General features: G+C 48.3%; 1 protein-coding gene across 2 annotated transcripts in view; it reads right to left on the minus strand.

Moving 5' to 3' along the window:
- The window catches only part of IMPACT (impact RWD domain protein), a 267,241-nt gene extending 248,299 nt beyond the window's left edge, over positions 1 to 18,942 (minus strand). The window contains exon 1 of one of the 2 annotated variants that reach the window (XM_078687411.1): positions 18,777 to 18,942. In XM_078687411.1, the coding sequence (XP_078543537.1) occupies positions 18,777 to 18,812 (36 nt within the window). In that variant the 5' untranslated portion in view covers positions 18,813 to 18,942. The remainder of the gene's footprint in view (positions 1 to 18,776) is intronic. The other variant, XM_078687410.1, reaches the window with a different exon arrangement.
- Positions 18,943 to 20,343: the final 1,401 nt, after the last annotated feature.

Raw genomic sequence — 20,343 nt, forward strand, 5'->3', positions numbered from 1 at the left:
GCGAACCGACACGCGGCCATTGGGGTGGCCCCCCGGAGCACCCATTGCGCTTCTAGTGGTGTGAGATTGGGTACCCCGGACTCTTAGGTGGGGCGGCTGCCCTTATAACTGGGCCATGGGGAAGCCGCGGCGCGCCCCGGAGGCGGTACAGACGGACCCCGTGGATGACTCGCTTGACCCTCAAGCCCAGGCCCCGCTTGGAAGCCCGGCTGTAGGGTTACAACAACAGCAAATGGACCAGATTCTCAAAGCCATTGCGGACACTAAGGAATCGCTACACCTGGACATAACGCAGGTTTCAACCAGCCTTGGACTGTTGCGGGCTGATCACAGCAAACTGGCAGATTGTGTCAAGAGCGCAGAAATCGCACTTGCAACGCTGGAGCCGGCGCAGAAGGCGACGGACGCATCGCTGAGCGACCTCTCGCGCAGAGTGCAATTGCTGGAACGAAGGGCCGAAGATGCGGAAGGGCGCAACAGACGCAACAACATCAGGGTGGTGGGCCTTCCTGAAAAATGCGAGGGGGACGATATGGTGGTCTTCCTGGAGAAGTGGCTGCGAGAGGTGGTCGCCCCCGAAGGTTTGTCCCAGTTCTATACCCTGGAGAGGGCTCATCGCGTGCCGGCCAGGCCTCCGGCTCAGGGCCGTCCCCCCAGACCGGTGGTCACGCGCCTGCTCCACTTCAAGGATCGTGATCTCCTACTGCGGAGGGCCAGGGCATCTGGCCCCTACAGAGTGGACAATGCCTCCGTTTCCCTCTACCCTGATTATTCGCAGGAGGTCCAACGTAGCTGTTTTTCTTTCATGACTGTCAAGAGGGAGCTCCGCAGCGAGGGCATACAGTATGCTTTGTTTTTCCCGGCGCATCTGAAGGTGATGGTGGATGGGACTGCCTCCTTTTTTGACGATCCCAACGACGCCTGGCACTGGCTCGAGCAATATCGCGCGGGCAAGGATGGCCCGGGACAATGGGGCTCAGAGACCGAGATGCAGCCACGTCCCCGACGGGGCCGACGCAACAGGAAACGTGGGGTGAATGGGCAATCACCTACTAATTCCCAGACTGGTCTGGAAAGGCAAGCAGCGCTACAGGCGGTAGCACTCATCTCCGGATCAGCGCAGGTGACATCCTTGACAGACGCTACGTCCCTCCAGGGGTCGGAAGAGGTGGGGTCCGGGGGTTCTGAGGAGGATACTGACCATCTGCCTGAGGTTACTCCGCGGACTGCTGATGGCCTGCTGGATGACTGTTGATCCCTGATTCCACTCTGTGTACAGTAAGGGGACAAATTCAGGGAGCGGGGCCGCACCATTGGGCGGGGTGGACTTGACTTGGTGAACGAGGGTGGGGGGATGGATTCTTGACCTGCACGGGGGCTTCGCTTTGGGGAGGGGGTGATTCGGCTAGGGGGGTCCCCCTGGGGCGGGGCGCTGCCGGGAGGGAAGGAAACTTCAGATGCGAGGCCTGACCACTAGTTTAGACGAGGAAGGCCACAGTCCGGCTTGTGCTGGTGTTGAACCACCCCCTCCACCTCACACTTACTGTGAGACTCTGGTAGCTACCAGGGTGTTTCCCTTAGTGGGTTAGTGTTTGGATGGGTACCTATGGTTTGGAGCCTGTTCTGGGGAAAGTTGGGGTGGGGGGTTGTTGGGGGAGATGTGTTCAGGAAGGGGTTGTCAGTGTATCCCTCAAGCTGCATTGGGTTGTGTTCGGTGCCGTTCTTTCCTATGGCGACCCGACTTGAATTGAAATGTGTAACGTGGAATGTGCGAGGGCTGAACTCCATGAGGAAACGCTATAAAGTGCATGCTTATTTAGTTCGCAGAGGGATCCAGGTGGCCTTTCTGCAGGAGACACACATTGATCAGGCAGAGGGACGGGCGTTGCAAAGAAGGTGGCGGGGACAGTTGTTTTATACCACTTACTCTGCCTTTGCCAGGGGGACATTAATATGGGTGAGATCAGGGGTCCCCTTCCAACCTACGACCACTATCATAGACCCGGAGGGGAGGTATGTGCTGGTGTTGGGCCGCCTGGATGGCAGAGATGTGACCTTCAGCAGCGTCTATGCTCCGAACTCCGACCATGCCGCGTTTTTTGCGCGACTGTCTGGGAAGTTGGCATTGTTTCTAGTTGGCACAGTATTTATGGGGGGGACTTCAACTCAGTCACTGACGTGGAGCTTGATCGTTCCCACCCACCGCTGGCTCAGTCGGCTGTCCGACGGGTGGCCAAGGTAAGCAGGGACTGGCAGGAAGCGTGGGGGCTAGTGGATGCATGGCGCGCGCAGCATCCCTCGGACAGGGACTATTCCTTTTATTCGGTGCCGCATGACTTACATGTGCGGCATGATGGCGTCTTGTGCACTCCGGGGGCCTAGGAACTCACATGACGCAGTGAGTACTTAGCGAAGACGATCTCGGACCACAACCCCTGCCTGATAACTGTGCTCTGGTCGCGGCAACGGCAGGCGATCCCAACGTGGCGATTGAACCCCGCGACGCTGGAGGACCCCGTGTTCGTGGCGGAGCTCGGTGAGGGCATAGAGCGCTAATTCCTGGGCAACGCCGGGACGGCATCGAGCAGGGCGCACGAATGGGACGCTTTTAAAACAGTGGTGAGTGGGTCGTGCATTTCGTCCGTGGCTGGGGTGCGCAGGGTATTGGTACAAGATATAGGCGGGCGGAGGCCACCCTGCGCCAGGCGGAAATAGAAAGCTGGGCGCACTTATTTCGCTGGGAGAAATCAGGGCAGCGCTCAAACACATGGCTCGGAAAAAGACCCCGGGAGCCGACGGCCTTCCCGTGGAGTTCTAGGCAGCCTATTTGGACCACCTGGTGCCGCGCTTGCAGTTAGTTTACCAAGAGGCGTGGGAATTGGGCAGATTGCCTCCCACCATGAGAGAAGCGATCATAGTGCCGCTGCTGAAGAAAGGTGGGGATCCTGAGTCCGGGGCTGCATACAGACCGCTCTCCATGCTCACAGTGGACTATAAGATCCTCAGTAAGATCCTGGCCACGCGCCTTTTAGATCATATGGGCACTCTGGTACACCCAGACCAATCGGGGTTCATCCCTGCTAGAAACACTGCAACGTGCATACGGCGGTTGCTCCGTGTCATGGGGGATGGGGGCAACGGCTCGGCGGGGGCGGCGGTGCTGTCGGTGGATATCGAAAAAGCGTTCGATAGCGTGGAGTGGCCGTATCTGTTCCGTGTGCTGAAGGGGTTTGGCCTGGGGGATCATTTTATCCGTTGGACCAGGCTGCTATGCAGCTCCGCCACGGCGCGGGTTCGTACGGGACGTACCGTCTCAGCGGCCTGCCGAGTGGAGAGAGGTACTCGACAAGGCTGCTCTCTGTCCCCTCTCCTGTTTGCGCTGGCTATTGAACCGCTGGCGGCACATGCTCGCCTGGGACATTTGTACGAGGGGGTCTTGCTGCGCGAGGAGCTTCATCATATATGCCAGCGCCAGGACACCTCCGGGTAACAGTGCGCTCTAGAAGTGTCATAAATAAATCAATATATCGTTGTATGCGGACGATCTTCTTTTATATTTGGCCGACACAGGGTGCGCCCTGCGGGGCGCTAGGCAACTGCTCGGAGAATTCGGCCACCTGTCCGGCCTCCAGGTGAACTGGAACAAGACCTGCTTGTTCCCAGTGTCCCATGGGGATGGGCCTCCCCTGACACTTGATGGCTTGCGGTGGGAACCCGACTGTTTCTTGTATCTGGGGGTCTGCATATTTCATGACCTCTTTGACGGGAACGTGGGTGGCGCGCTGAGAGGGCTCAGAGGCAGCATAGCGTTCTGGCGTACTCTCCCCCTATCGGTAGCGGGGCGCGTGGCCCTTCTGAAGATGGTGGCACTCCCGCGCCTGCTCTACTTCTTTCGTACCCTCCCGATCTGAATCCCCGTTTCCTTTTTTCGAACACTACGGGCGATGGTGACGGGATTTATCTGGGGATCCGGTAGACGTAGGGTTGCGTTAACCACCCTGATGCGGCCGAGAGAGGAGGGGGGCTGGCGACCCCTGACTTTGAGTGGTACTATCTGGCGGCGCAGCTGCAATGGCTTACACAGGCAGTGGCACGGGAGTTCAGGGGGCCGGACGGTCCGCAGGGCAGGGTCATTCCTAGGCATGTCCTATCATTCATTATCCTCCGACAGCAACTCCGGTTGGACCAGCTCACTCTTGAGGATCGCACCCTTCGGTCATGCTGGCTGCGCAGCCAGAAGCGCGCGGGGATCGCGAACCCCTATGCCCCGGAAATCCCTTTGGGTATGTGCACGGCACTCCCTCATGGTGGGGATTGGTCAGCATTAGCTAGGTGGGAAGAGCGCGGGCTCCACATGATTGGCGATTTATATAGGGACGGTGTCTTGCTGCCTTTCCCGTCCTTGCAAGAAGCCTTTGACCTCCCGGGAGGGGACTATTTACTGCATGCTGCCCTTGTGGCGGGAATTCGTAAATACTGGAAGACGGGATTGTCGGAACCTCCGACGTCGTTGGGTTGCCAATACGTCACTATGGCGGCGGGTACGGTTATGGCCATCACCTGCTTATATCGGCGACTGTCCACGGAACACCTTCCCCCTCTGGATCACTTGAGAGGCAAATGGGAGGGGGACCTTGGCAGGCCCATCCCGGAGACGACATGGCCACAGTTGCTGAGACAGGCCTGGAAGGGCACGCGCAACGCTAGGTTTCAATTGGTCCAATTTTACACTCTCCACAGGGCCTACTTGACCCCGGTCAAGATTCAGCAGTATATCGGGGGGGCCCAGTCGCTGTGCTCCCGGTGCCAGGCAGATGACGCTGATTTTGTTCACATGTTTTGGTCCTGTGTGGGGTTAGGTTCTTATTGGGCGGATGTGATGGCATGCTTGAATCGTGTGACTGGGCGAGAGTTGGAGGCTGAGATGGGAACCTGCCTCCTGTTGTGGTTTCCGCACACCCCTTCCACTAAAGTGACGAGCAAATTCTGTGACTTGGGCTTGATTATGGCAAAGAGGGAGCTCACCATGCATTGGAAGGCGAGGGCAGGTCCTAGTTTTGGGAGATGGAAGGCGAGTTTCCAGCGGTGGGTTGAGAGTGAGGCGACTCTTCGACTCCAGCTGGCTAGGCGCTCCTCTAATGATAAGGCACTGGAAGTGGCGAGGGCTTGGGGGGCATTGGTAATGGAGCTCCAGTTACCGAAGGAGCCGGAAGGCGAGGACGTAGCACAGGTTGGGGCAGATCAGGGAGAGAGTTCTGGAGCGAAGTCCACCGGGAACGCTAAGGGGAAGGTCCTAGATGGGGATGTTTAAGCAAGTGCAGGGAGGAGCCACGCACTACACGACACATCCTGCCAGATTGATAGTTCTGAATGGGAGAGTCGGGGCACATGTGGGCGAACGGACGGATATTACTTTTTCTTGGGATTCATGATGATGTTATTTCACGTTGATATAGGTTGCCCTTTGTGGACCCAGTTTTGTAGACGCTCCATTGTACAAGGAGAATTGAGGGCACACTGACGGGGGGTGGGGGTAGTGGGGGAGGAGGTAGGGGAGTTAGGGGAGGGGGGAAGAAAAATATTGTGTATTGTTTAATCCTGATTGCCTGACGACGACGTTCGATCTGTATCCATGGTGTTTTATTTCCCTTTTGTATAAGATGGTAAATTGCTGATTTGTCGCTTGTTTACTCAATAATAAAAATACTTTAAAAAAAAAATGAATATAGGTTTGTAACTAGGGAATGTGCCACCGTTCAATATGCTATAGTATGTGGTGTTGTATAGTCTTACCCCTATAAGCAACGGGTTAAACAATGTGGTAGATGTATGAAGCTGACTAAGATAACAGCAATAGTAACTGTAGCAGAGCAATAACAGTTGGCCTGTGAAACATCAGCATCCCATATGAAAGAATATGTAAGCAAATAAAGGAGCGCTACAAGCGCGTTACCAGGTTGTCTTCTCCCAGTACTGTGACGAATGCCAACATTCGATGAGAAGAAGCAAACTCCAAGAAATATGGGGCTGGGACTAATAACAAAACAATAAAGGAGAATCCCTCCAGGCGGACCACACCTCCCAGAATCCAACAGTGGACACCAACAACATGCACCTCGCAAGGCCGGCTGTCTGACGGAACAAAAGTCCGGCCAGAAAACGGATCCGGAAGATGTGCAGCCGAGGGAGCTCACTCCAGAACTCCGAGAGGAGACAGCCGGCACCGGGGTCAGAGAATGAATGACAAAACAAAATAAGGGAAAAAATCGGAAAGAACCGCGAATGAAGCTAAGCGGTAATTCCGATGTTAGTAACCTCTAACCTCGAGGTCAATAAAACGAATAACAGCTACAATAGATAGAAAGTCTGAATGACTAATGTAGCGTGGAGAAGAAAACTCTTCCGAGGAACAAGTACTGGAACGAGTATCCAGAAGCAACCTCAGTAACCAAGGAGTGAGGCGGGCGAGGCGGAAGTGACGCGCCGCATGGAGTGACGTGTAAACTAGAGCTCGAAGCTCAGAGCAGCGGGGAGATCATGCTTTAGTATCTGGCCTTATCTCCTCGCGCATGCGCAGAACCTCGCGACCATCTTGGATTGGTCTCGCGTGGTCTGCTCGGTCTGCGGTTTCACGGAAAGGATGGCAGGCGTGACAGTACATCCCCCCTTTGGATCCCCCACAGGTTTAGGCTTCAGTGGATGTTGCCTATGGAAGTTCTTCAGTAACCTAGGGGCGTGGACCTGACTAGCTGGTTCCCAGGTTCGTTCCTCCACCCCATACCCCTTCCAGTGTATGAGATACTGTAACCGTCGCTTAACTCTCCTTGAGTCTATGATGGCCTCAACTTCGTATTCCAACTCCTCGTCTATCTCTATGGGAGGAGGTGAGGTAGGCAAAACAGTTCCTCGTTCTACAGCCTTTAGTAACGATACATGGAATACGGGATGTATCTTCATGGATTCTGGGAGCTCGAGTTTCATGGCCACGGGATTTATGACTTTCAATATATTATAAGGGCCAATATACCTAGGTTTGAATTTACAGGCCCCCTTCATATTGATGTACTTGGATGATAACCACACTTCATCCCTTTCCTGAAACTCAGGCTCCTGCAGTCTAAGGAGGTCTGCACCCTTCTTGTATCTCTTCTTGGCTTGTTCTAAGTTGTCTTGTGTGAGAGTATGATTCCGCTGAATCTCCTGCACCAATTCACTAGCAGCGGGTGTTTGGCAAAGGGGGACATTCGTAGACGAGGAGGATGCCCCAGGGAGAATGTGGGGGTGAAACCCATATGTACAGAAAAAGGGTGTAAAGTCTGTGGATGCGTGGTGGCTGTTATTATATGCCATCTCTGCTAACCATACCAACTCATCCCACTCCTTCAAGGAATGTAAGGCCTGGCATCTTATATACTGCTCGAAACACTGATTAACTCTCTCTGTCTGGCCATCCGTCTGCAGATGGTGGCTAGAAGAGAGTCTGACATCTACTGACAAAAGGGCACACAGGCCCTGCCAAAATCGGGAGATGAATTGGGTGCCCCTATCCGAGATCAGTACTGACGGGAGTCCATGCAATCTAACCACTTGGGTCAAAAACACAGAAGCTAGGGTTTTCGCAGTTGGGAGTCCCTTCAGGGGGATAAAGTGAGCCATTTTGGTAAATGTGTCCACTACAACAAGTAACGTATTGTGACCCCTGACAGTGAGTGGCAACTCCACAATGAAGTCTAACGAGACGGTGTGCCAAGGATTCGGGGATGTTGGTAATGGAAGTAACAATCCTATGGGGTTCTGATGGGAAACCTTACTCTGTGCACAAATAGAACAAGTCTGTATGTACCTCTTTGTGTCTCTGCCCATTCCCGGCCACCAAAAATATTGTTTCAGGGTTTCTATGTTCTTCTTGTAACCTGGATGTCCCGCTAATGGATGGGAATGACACCAATGAAGAGCCTGACTCTATAAGTCAGCAGAAGGGAGAACTAACCCACACTCCACATAGTAGAAATCACCCACCTTGACAACCTCCTGTTTTCGTGTAATGTCTTTCATGGTTTCGGAGTCTTGTTCTTTTCTCACTTTGTCCAAAAAATCCTCCTCGGAACAGACTTCCCCTATGAATCTATCGGGGGCTATAATGGGTGGAGGAGTACTACACTCTTCAACAGGATCGTATCCCAAACGGGATAAGGCGTCTGCCTTGCCATTCTTTCTTCCTGCTCGGTATATGATCACGAAATCATATTCGCTAAAAAATTGGGTCCACCGTAGCTGTCGCATGGACAATGCTCTGGCAGACTTCAGGAATTGCAGATTGCGGTGGTCGGTTAACACAGTCACCGTGTGATTAGCCCCTCACAGATATTGCCTCCATTCTTCAAAAGCCTTTTTAATGGCCAACAACTCTTTGTCTCCTGTGCAGTAGTTCACCTCAGCTGGGTTCAGTTTCCTTGAAAAGAAGGCCACAGGATGATGAATCCCTGTTTCGGGGTCAGTTTGGGAAAGGATGCCTCCAACAGCCACTTCTGAAGCGTCTGCCTCCACCATATATGGATACATAGGATTGGGATGACGCAAAATGGGGACTTGTGTGAAGGCCGCCTTCAATGTAGCAAATGCTATATCAGCAGCTGGGGACCATTGGAACCGGACTCCTTTCTTCAACAGAGCTGTAATAGGTACCACTAGTTTAGAAAAACTGTTGATAAAGCGACGATAAAAATTAGCAAAGCCCAAAAGACTTTGGACCTCCTTCACCGTTCTTGGTGTTGGCCATTGATGAATAGCCTCCACCTTTTGTGGGTCCATGCGTAACCCCGTAGATGACACAAGAAAACCCAGTAAGGCAACTTCAGAAACATGGAACATGCATTTTCCAGCTTACAGTACAGATGATTGTCCCTTAGTCTTTCTAGTACATTTCGAACATGCCTCTTGTGCTCTGCTACAGATGAAGAGAAAATGAGCAAATCGTCTATGTAGGCAATAACATAGTCGTCCAGCATCTCTCTTAAAACTTAATTAATAAAGAATTGAAAAGCCGCAGGGGCATTGCAAAGCCCAAAGGGCATTACAAGATACTCATAGAGTCCGAACTTGGTACAGAAGGCCGTCTTCCATTCAACCCCCTCCTTGACTCTCACCAGATGATATGCCCCTCTAAGATCAAGCTTAGTGAAAATGGAGGCGTTTTTAATCCTGTCAAGGAGGGAGGAAATCAAAGGAAGAGGATATCTGTTCTTGATTGTGATGTTGTTCAATGATCTATAACCAATACAACATCTCAGGCCACTCTCCCTTTTTGGTATGAAAAAGAGAGATGAAGAAGCAGGGGAGCGAGAAGGTCGGATGAATCCCATCTCAATCATGTTATCAAGGTATTCTCGCAAATACAAGTTCTCTTTTTCAGTGAGAGAATACACTCTACTGCACGGTATTTTAGCCCCTGCTTGGAGGTCTATGCTGCAATCATATAGCCGATGAGGCGGAAGGCTGGTTGCTTGTGCTTCATCAAAAATAACACTTAAGTCTGAATAATCCAAAGGCAGTCCTGAAAGACTAGATGAGGCAAGTGTCTTCTCTACCTGTAACCCTCTCATGTGTTCCTTACAAACGTCTGATGTAAACTCTAAGGTGGTCTTAACCCAATCTACCTGTGGATTATGGGAGCGAAGCCAGGGTAAGCCCAATAACACAGGGAACTGCGGGGACTTGATTAAATCAAAGGTCAAGTGTTCCTGATGCCCCTGCCCCAAAAGTAATTGCAGGGACACAGTTTGATGGGTAAGAGGCCCCGATTTCAATATACTACCGTCAATAGTTGTGACCCTTTCCCATGTCTCCTTGGGGGTGGATCCTACAGAATGTTGACTAGCCCACTCGGTATCCATAAAATTCCCCGTAGCCCCGGAATCCAACATGGTAAGAACGTCAATTATACGTCCCTCACAATACAACCGAGCAGGTACAAAGAAATGGCTAGGAAGATCAGATTGTGTGTCAAGGGATGAGACTATTAAACCTGAACTACCCGAAACCCTAGTCTCAGAAGGTGTCGGGCTTTCTAGTTTTCCGATTTCTTACTCTGGGTGGGTTTAACAGGGCAATTTCTCAGGAAATGTCCAGACTTGCCACAATAAAGGCAGAGCTTGTTGTCCCTCCTACGTTGACGTTCTTCCTGACTCAAACGTCCCTTAATAGACCCTATATGCATTGGTTCCACCTCATCCACTGTCTTTTCCACCTCGGTTTTCCTTTGATAGACATATGTCTTAGAGTCGGAACGCCCTCTCTCCCTTCTCCTCTCCTGTATTCTATGGTCCAATTTGACCACTAAATCAATTAGATCAGGACAACTGTCCGGCGGATCTACCACTTGAGACAAGGCGTCCTTAAGGTCCTCCCTTAACCCCCTATAGAATAGGGCGCTACGTTTTTCAGCCGGCCAGTTGGCCTCAGCGACTAGTCTTTGGAAAGAGGTGATATAAACGGATAATTCTTTTGATCCTTGCTTTAAGGACAACAATTCGGTGTCCGCTGAATGTGTAAAGGTGTGCCTATCAAAAAGCTTCTTCAATTTGTTTCTAAAGTTGGAATAATCTTGCAAAAGAGGATCGTTCCTCTCTATTAAAGGGATGGCCCAATTAGCTGCCGAGCCTCCCAAATAAGAAATAACAAAAGCCACCTTTGACTGATCAGTCGGAAAACAACTGGCCTTACATGTGAAATGCAAATGACACTGACTAATGAAAGCAGCGAACTTGGCCGTGTCGCCAAAAAACCGTTCCGGTGGAGCTAACGGAACAGATTGAGGGGTGGAAATGTGAATGACCTGAGGGGCAGAACTAGATCCCGCACCTCCTCCCTCAGTTCCTATCTGTCTCTCTCTCTGCAAGTTATCTACTCTTTGTGACAGAGCCTGAGTTTCTAGCTGGAGATTCCCCAACATATTGGCCAGATCTTCCATAGTAACGTGGGTCATGACACTCGGGCAGAATAACAATATTTAAGGCTTCGCGCTCTGTAAGGAGCCAAAGGAGTTTCTGCAGGAGTGCCAGGAACCGAAGTCTAGCCCAACCCGTCCCCCCTACACCAATTGCGGCTATCAAACACTAGAACGCAATGGTGATCGGGAGGGAAAAGAGGGAACAAAACAAGGTAAGAAGGGGAAAGATACTGGACTTCTTGGATGGCTCTCTCTCCGGATGCAACTGGTGCGGGTAAAGGAACAGTTAGATAATACATATAAAAGCATTAAACATTACTCATCATGTTCTGTAATACTTTACTAGATACCTGATAAGAAATGGGAGACTGCCGGGATACTAGGAATAATTCTGTCCTCCTTAATGTCCACAGTGATTAGGTACCACGGAATGCCTGTCATGAATATAGGTTTGTAACTAGGGAATGTGCCACCGTTCAATATGCTATAGTATGTGGTTTTGTATAGTCTTACCCCTATAAGCAACGGGTTAAACAATGTGGTAGATGTATGGAGCTGACTAAGATAACAGCAATAGTATCTGTAGCAGAGCAATAACAGTTGGCCTGTGAAACATCAGCATCCCATATGAAAGAATAATGTAAGCAAATAAAGGAGCGCTACAAGCGTGTTACCAGGTTGTCTTCTCCCAGTACTGTGACGAATGCCAACATCCGATGAGAAGAAGCAAACTCCAAGAAATATGGGGCTGGGACTAATAACAAAACAATGAAGGAGAATCCCTCCAGGCGGACCACACCTCCCAGAATCCAACAGTGGACACCAACAACATGCACCTCGCAAGGCCGGCTGTCTGACGGAACAAAAGTCCGGCCAGAAAACGGATCCGCAAGATGTGCAGCCGAGGGAGCCCACTCCAGAACTCCAAGAGGAGACAGCCGGCACCGGGGTCAGAGAATGAATGACAAAACACAATAAGGAAAAAAATCGGAACGAACCGCGAATGAAGCCAAGCGGTAATTCCGATGTTAGTAATCTCTAACCTCGAGGTCAATAAAACGAATAACAGCTACAATAGGTAGAAAGTCCGAATGACTAATGTAGCGTGGAGAAGAAAACTCTTCCGAGGAACAAGTACTGGAACGAGTATCCAGAAGCAACCTCAGTAACCAAGGAGTGAGGCGGGTGAGGCGGAAGTGACGCGCCGCACGGAGCGACGTGTAAACTAGAGCGCGAAGCTCAGGGCAACGGGGAGATCATGCTTTAGTATCCGGCCTTATCTCCTCGTGCATGCGCAGAACCTCGCGACCATCTTGGATTGGTCTTGCGTGGTCTGCTCGGTCTGCGGTTTCACGGAAAGGTTGGCAGGCGTGACAGTACCCCCCTTATTACAGGAAACATTGGAGCACTGGTCCTCTTTGAAAAATAGGGTTTTGAACGCACTTGCCACCAAGCCGGGCTATACTAACGCTCTATTTTCAGAATTTAAGATGGCTTGTCAATTCCTTGGGTAGGTTCTGCACCCAAAACACTTTCTGGAGATTGTGTAGTGATTACATTTAGAGCACCGGATCTGGTAAAAAGTATTCTCCAACAGGCCAGATGCCAAACAGTGAGAAAGGGGGGGGTAGGCGTAGTTCCTCTAGGGTTCTTTTATCAACCTTCTCTAAGGTCTGAGCAGCCCACCCTATTTGACAATAAAAGTAACAGACCATACTGTAGTTATAGTATTCCAACTTTTAACTTCTTTGACCCCCTTTATAGCTTGGACGGGGTAGATTGACTGGCCCCCGCCTCTGATAACGCCGAAGATACAAGGGAGTTACGAAATAGCACCTTACAGGAGATTAACCATAACTTGGGTACCTCTTGGAATGTGTATTTAACAGGGGTTTTAAGCCCCAGACAGGGTGAGGGATCAGCACACAGAATGAGAGGTGCTGGGGGTACTGTAAACCCGCTGGCGCAGGAGTTGTATTTATCGGGGACACCCAAACTATCCATCGTGGACACCCTTAATACAGTAGGGCCGCCCAGCAAAATGCCCCTGGCAACATCAGACGATACAACCTGCACAGTGGTGTCTTGGAACATCTCTGGTCTATCCTCAAAGGTGAGGAACCCAGTATGGGAGGCTTTCGTGGGGAACATAGAAATTCTATGCCTGCAGGAGACCTGGGCAATAGAGCCAATACATTTAAATGGCTACAAGACATTTAACACTCCGGCAGTGAAAGGTCTGAGAGGGAGGCCCAAAGGAGGGATCTCGACATATATATCAAACAAGTTGCCCATACCCAAGATCACCCTTCATCAAGGGGGAAATTATTTCCACGTGGTAGAGTTAGTCCCCACTGCAACCCACTGCATACTCCTGATCAATTTGTATAATAATTTTAAGCAAAATGAATTGGAAGGAGTAGTTAAAGATATCCTGGCCACAATAACAAAAAATTTGTATGGGACAAGCAGAGATATAGTGACCCTGCTGTTGGGTGACTTTAATTGTGGGTTATACATTAATGTAGATAATAAATTGTGTGGCAGTAATAATGACGCAGTTAGCTGCACACATTTCACTCATTCCAAGATAAGGGGACATCTTTAATGATCTCATCTCTAAACAAGACCTGGCGTTTGTTAATGAGATCTCAAATCCCCCAGTGGGCTTTTTGCCCACATTCAATGGGAGAGGTTATGCTACCACAATTGATTTTATACTGATTTCATCTATGCGTGATCATATGATACTCTCTATTGTGGTGGGTGACATCGCTTTAAGCGATCACCTTCCCCTTCTTTTAAAACTCAACACACGTACGTATATCCAGAATAAGCATGATTTATATATCCGCACGCAGGGTACAGTAGAAGTGAAATCGGTAAATGGTCTCTCATTAAAGTGGTCAAAGGTTGATCCAGGTGTGTTAACTAGAACTGTTCTAGAGAAATGTAGGGTAGAGATAGATACTTGCCTAAGTGAGGAAGTTCTAGATATAACAACAGTGAACTGCTCTGTAGAAATTACTAGGGCAATTAGGAACTCGATGACAATTACTAGGGCAATTAGGAACTCGATGATAGTACAGTTCAAAAATAAACCGAAACACGATGGATGGTTTAACATTAGGTGCACCAGGGCATACACCAACCTAAAGAAGTTACTGCATACTAAGCCAAGATTGTTGCCTAATATCACCCAAGTCAGGCTAGACTATAGGAGGGCTATCAGAAAACAAACCCTCTGTAATGAGCCTGGGACTCCCTACATAATGCGGCAGAGCAGAAAGATAGCACTGCCTTTTGGAAGGTTCTGAGAACTCCCTTCATAGCCTCTAGCACAGGTCCCTCAATGGAGATAGCTATAACGGAAAAAGTATGGATCACTCATTTTTCCAAATTATACAATGATCAGGGGGTTTTAGGTAGCCAACCGGAAATAAGCAAGCCAATTATTTGGGAATACATCGACCTAGAAATTACCTTGGAGGAGGTGATCAGGGCTCTGGCACAAAGTGCAGCTGGTAAAGCACCAGGACCCGACAGGGTACCTGTTGATTTGTATAAACATAATTCCACCCTGTGGGGGGACATATTAACCCAGGTCTTTAATGCTAGCATAAGGTCTACCCTTCCCCTTACATGGGCAAAATCAATAATTATTCCAATTTTTAAAAAGGGTAACCGCGAAGGCCCAGGATGCTACAGACCAATCTCTCTCCTGGACTCTATGGTCAAGGTATTAGGAAGGGTTATTTTCGAACGCTTAGCAGATTGGGCAGAGGAAAAGAAGATTCTATCAGATCTGCAGTATGGGTTTCGTGACGGCCTGGGCACTATTGAGTAGTCATTAAACCTCACATTATTAATAGGCAAATATACTAGAGCAAAAAAAGGTTGCCTCTATCTAGCTTTTGTCGACCTCACCGCAGCCTTCGATTCAGTTAAGCATGAAAGGCTGTGGGAGTTCCTTGAAAGCGTTGGGGTTGATTTACAAATTATCATGCTCCTACGCCGATTGTATAGTGACGCGTCAACAAGCGTATGTTTTGGCCAGAAGGGAGAATGCACTGAAGCTTTCCCAATTAGAAGGGGGGTCAGACAAGGTTGTGTGCTGGCCCCCTTCGTTTTTTAACCTTTATATAAATGGACTTGAAGATGCACTGCTTTCCCAGGGCATAGACTTTCCTCAAGTAGGTGGCTGACCGATCCCCGCACTCCTCTAAGCGGACAATGCGGTGTTGATGGCCAGAACTCAAAACGGCCTCCAAAGAGCCCTGGATATTTTTTTTATATTTACGGCCGATCTTGGTCTTCAAACTAATATAACCAAGACCTATGTTATGAGGTGTAAGCAAGGGACGCAGAAAACTCGTTAAATGTTCATTGATGGGAAAAAGTTAGCGTCCACAAAAAACTTTTCTTACCTAGGTGTACTTTTTAACTATCAAGATTCATGTGCCCCTGCCAGATCTACCGCGGCACTATCAAGCTGTGCAAAGAAGTTAGGTAGTAAACCCCCTTTAGAGCTGTTACATATATATAAAGCCAAGTGCGTCTCCATGGCAACCTATGGAGCCGGGGAATGGAGCTTTGCCGATATTAACTCTTTGCAAAAGATAGAAAATGCCTTTATAAGGTACATTCTTTCTGTCCCTTTTAGTACCTCCACTTTTATTTGCCACGAGGAATTGGCCCTTTGCCATTTAGCAGACCTGGTAAAATTAGAGCCAATCCTCTTGTGGCATAGGGTCTGGTGTAAGGACCAGACAGAGTTGAATAGAGTGATTTTAAAAGATGTTCTACAGCTGGATGGGGCCTATAGAATCCCTTGGATTAAATTTGTATTTGACTTTATGAATGAGCTGGGCCATCCCGAATATTTTACTACCCCACCATCATTGATGGATATCTCAAGAAAGTCATTAAAGAAAGAGGGTATTCAGCTCCTAGAAGCTAAAAGACTACACAGAGAATCTGCATCCAAAATAACCGTGAGAAGTTATCAGCTGTTACACACCACTCTTGGAACAGAGCCCTATTTATCTTTTGTACCTGGAACTTTTGACAGTTTTTTCTTACTAGGTTACAAATGGGTGTTATACATAGGCTGATGACATTCCCAAAAATGAACGATTGGTCTTGTACCCTTTCACAGTGCCCCTGCGATAACATCTCTTCCCAATCAACCGTGCATTTAGTCCTATTTTGTAAATTTTAACATGACGATAGAAAGGTTTGGATTACTCCCTTTTTAAGAAAACTTGGGCTCAGGCAGTGCGGTGAAGCAATGCTCCAGCTGCAATTACTAGAGAATGAGCATACAGCGTGGAGGGTAGCCCAGTTCTTAAAAGCTGCATTTTATATCAGGAAAAGTATGGTTTTAATGGCCTAATATTGTAAAAATGAATTGTTTTAGGCTTCTAACTGTAAATAATATGTTGTGTTTTTTTGTTTTGTGCTTTTATGACTGTTTTATACAGCAGCCGAATAAAGCGTTCCTTGACTTGAACACCAAGATAGAGGGAACACTCCAAAAAGGAAAGGCTCCTACTGTAACTTCTTTTCAGGAACTTGCCCTTCTGGTAGGTCATGCCTGATACAGGCCATTGGATCTGCTGGTTCACCATTACAACCAGATCCTTGTCCCCGACAAATTTTGAATTACATTCTGCCACCATCCCCGGTAGAAATTGATACTATGAATATAATCAACAACTCTTTAACCACAGGCACGTTTCTAGCAGAACTAAAGACATCCTATATGTTACCACTTACTGATAAAAGTAACATGGATGTGACTAACCTCAAGAACTACAGACCCTTGTCAAATGGCTCGTTCCTCAAAGAACTAATCTAAAGAGCAGCTTTCTCAAAAACCTCAAACGTTTTGGAAGAAGTGTACTAATATCGCACCAACAAACAGGCTTCCGTACAGAAAGGGAGTCTGAGTGTCGCTTGATTTCCACTTGTGATGACCTGAAAATTACAGTGGGCAGAAACGGGGCAGTAGCAATATCACTTTTCATCCACTGCACATCAAGAAAAACATTATTAGACAGATTAAAGAAAATTACATTGACAAACATCCTTAAGTGCATCTCTTCCTACCTTATAGCAAGCTCAAGCACCATAGCCACACCTACATTAACTTCTAGACCATACAGTATCAAGGCAGGAGTGCCTTATCGATAAATCATGTCACTACTCTTTTTCAATGTTTACATCAGTCCTCTCCCAGAACTCATCAAATCCTTGTACCTTACACACTTATAACAACACCAAAGATGCCAAATACTCATTAAATTTGAAAAACCTTTTGGCCTTAAACTTTCAAAAATAAGATGAGAGCCATAGAACCATAGTCCAATGGATAATAAAGAACCACCATGAAAGTACATATCTAAAACTGTGATCCTAAAATTCATAGAGTGGAACAACTACAGCCCATTGACAATCTGGCCCAACGAAATAGGAGCACCATCAACACTTCAAAAGAAGTATCAACAGGCCTCGAAAAATCTACTTGCAATGGCAGTCAGATTTTATCAGGTCGAGCTATTTTTAGCACCTACTTGTCTGTTCTGGTGAGTGAACATAATCTGGAAAGGAGCAGGAGTTCTATTCATTTAGAAAGTGAATGAGCAATAAAGATGTCCTTAAACTTGTTTTGATCTTGAAACATTTGCTGTCTGTTCAAGGCCGAGGTCAAATGTCAGTTTGTCTTTTTACTAATTGCTGCTTGGAAAATGCAGTTTATTTTTCTCTCTTTCTACAGTTAGAGGTTTTTGTCAAGTGAGCTGTCTGACAATCATTGTAAAACAAAAGCTGTAAGATGTCAGATATTTTTCTAACAGCCCTGGTTGACACGTTTGCGTCATGGCCGGCTCTAGGCTCATGGTGGCCCTGGGCAAGGAGCGTAGGTAGGGGGCCCGGAAGAGGGGGTCTGGGCGGGGCGGAGCCCCCCGGAGCTCAGGAAGAGGGGGGCAGGGTGTTTAGAAGTGGAACAGAGCCGGAGAGCGCCAAATCCCTGCCAGGGGCCACCACGCAAATATGTATCCATCCTCAGAGGATTATTATATTAAGGATATATATTGGCGTGGTGGCCCCTGGGGTTTGGTGGCCCTGTGCAGGTGCACAGCTTGCACATGCCTAGAGCCGGCCCTGCCTGCGTGAGTCTGTCACAGTGGGAACAGGTAGCACAGGCAGTGAAGCAGTGCACAGCTCTCTATGACTCTCAAGACAGAGATCACCACGGTGTTACGCCATGAGCTACTCCACAGTTACTATCGGGTCAAAGGTGTCTGCAGCACTGCAGCCTCCATTGAAGCTAAGGACAGGAAAGTTGAGCAGAGTGTGACAGTCTAATTCCAACCCAGAGACTCAACATTTGATTTACAGTCAGATCAGGTTACAAGGGCACTAGGTTAGTGCCCTCCCATTTCTGGTGCTTTGCATCAGTTTCAAAATCTTAAGAGTTTCTTACCACTCAAATGGGTGCAATTTCTAATATGTATCTGTTTCCGTGGACTTTATTGCTTGATTTTGCTCGTGAGAAAGGGTCACTTTAAGTGTCACACATTTGGTCGGTTAATATTGCTCATAACTGCTCCGGATTTTGAGAAATGCCACACATAAGCAATTTGAAACCCTGCCAGCTATGTGTGTGGCACTCAGCAGGGCTGGTTAGGGGTTGTAAAATCCAAATGAATAACCAGACCATACGATCCATGGAAAATGGCAGCCCTCCTGGCCAATCACTTTCCTTGAAAGCACATGAAATTGGGCCACATGGTAAGTACGAGGCTGTAACTTTTAAGTTGCTCACCTGCTTCTGCAGGTTCTCTTCCTCTCTCGCGGCCATGACGATCCTGCAGGCCCGTGGCGGAATTAGAGTAATAAACCTGCATCTATACAAGCTTCAGGTAGGTTTCCATACATTCAAACACAACCCAGGGTCACAACCACGTGTTATGTACGTCACTGCACAGGATCATACTATTTGAGAGTAAATACAGCTGCTACCCCCAGTGGGCGGCTGTACTCAGTTATTCCGCAATCCCATTGGTTGATGAAAGATACAAGGGGCGGGCGTTGAAGGGAAAAGGCGATAGAGTGGCACGGAAGGGCTAGAGAGTAACCGTTCGTGATGACTGTTCCAGGAAGTACAAGTTGGTAGTTCGGGTGAGGAAGAAATCAGAAGCGGTGGAAGAAAGAACAGGAGACAAGGGAAGAATAATAGATGGCAGCGGAAGAGAAATCTAGTCTGAAACGAAAGGAGGGGGGCTGATAAGTAGATAAAGGGATTTAGAGAGGAAGGTGGGGCAGACTAGTGTCCTGGCAACATACGAAGTATATCATTCTGCTCATGTTAATCCTCCATATAATTACCGCTAAAAGTTGCGCATGGAAAGGTAATGCTCTTTTAGAAAATGTTATTTAATTTAGCTCTTCTATTGTGAAATAAGGTGACGAGTGCTGACGCGCATCACATTTCTGTAATCGAACATAACGGTACACAGTGCTTTAAATGGGCCGCCTCTTAAGTAAACTTTCCCTGTAGTTCTGTCCAACAGTAAGAGGCAACCACCCTAACACTCTCTTACAGCAGTCAATTAGCTTCCACGTTCCTCTCACCATAAATGCTGAACTGGTTCTCATTCTTCTTAATTATGGTACATAATCCTTCGATTTACTCGTCATAGGTTCCATTGCCCTTTGCTTCAGTTCTTTCACACTTTTGGCTTAGCCCCAAATGTACTTTTTTCGTTACAGACTGGATAGTGATTACATGGTGAGCAAAATAACTAATGGATTTAACCCAGATCTCTTGACTGGGGAGTGAAAGTTTGATTTGTTCCGCATTCCGTCCATCATTTGTGTGTCTTTTGCCTTCATTGTCACAACAGGCAGAGGGCGACGAAGTCAATTTGCCAATCAGTCCGATCCAGCACCCATATGTTAGGCAACAACAGTAGTGTGTTCCAGGCAGTCGGCGCCATGAGGCACATCATGTGGTAGCTCCTGAAGCCAATGCACAATTGTTTGGAGGCCTGGAGGCATCCATGATCCAAATTCAGCATATGCAACCAAAGCAGATAAAACTCATGAAGAGGAAGAGGGGGAATATGTAGCAATGCATTTCATTTGGATTTGAGAACATTGGGGAACAAGTGGCAACCATGAACACCAATGTGTTCAGTCTCACCACTGGCATGCAAAAATCATGCTCACACATGAGGGATGACTGTGCCTATCAAAAGCGTTGAGGTCAAAGCGCTGCAGCTAAAATGACGGCCTAACCTGTTCCATTAGTCATTTGCACCTCCACTCTTGTTAAGGCACCGAAATCTTGATTTCAGCATGTCAAATGTTTGTTCAATCACTGATCTGGT

The sequence above is a fragment of the Lissotriton helveticus genome, chromosome 4_1 (assembly GCF_964261635.1).
Source record: "Lissotriton helveticus chromosome 4_1, aLisHel1.1, whole genome shotgun sequence".
Classification (NCBI taxonomy): domain Eukaryota; kingdom Metazoa; phylum Chordata; class Amphibia; order Caudata; family Salamandridae; genus Lissotriton; species Lissotriton helveticus.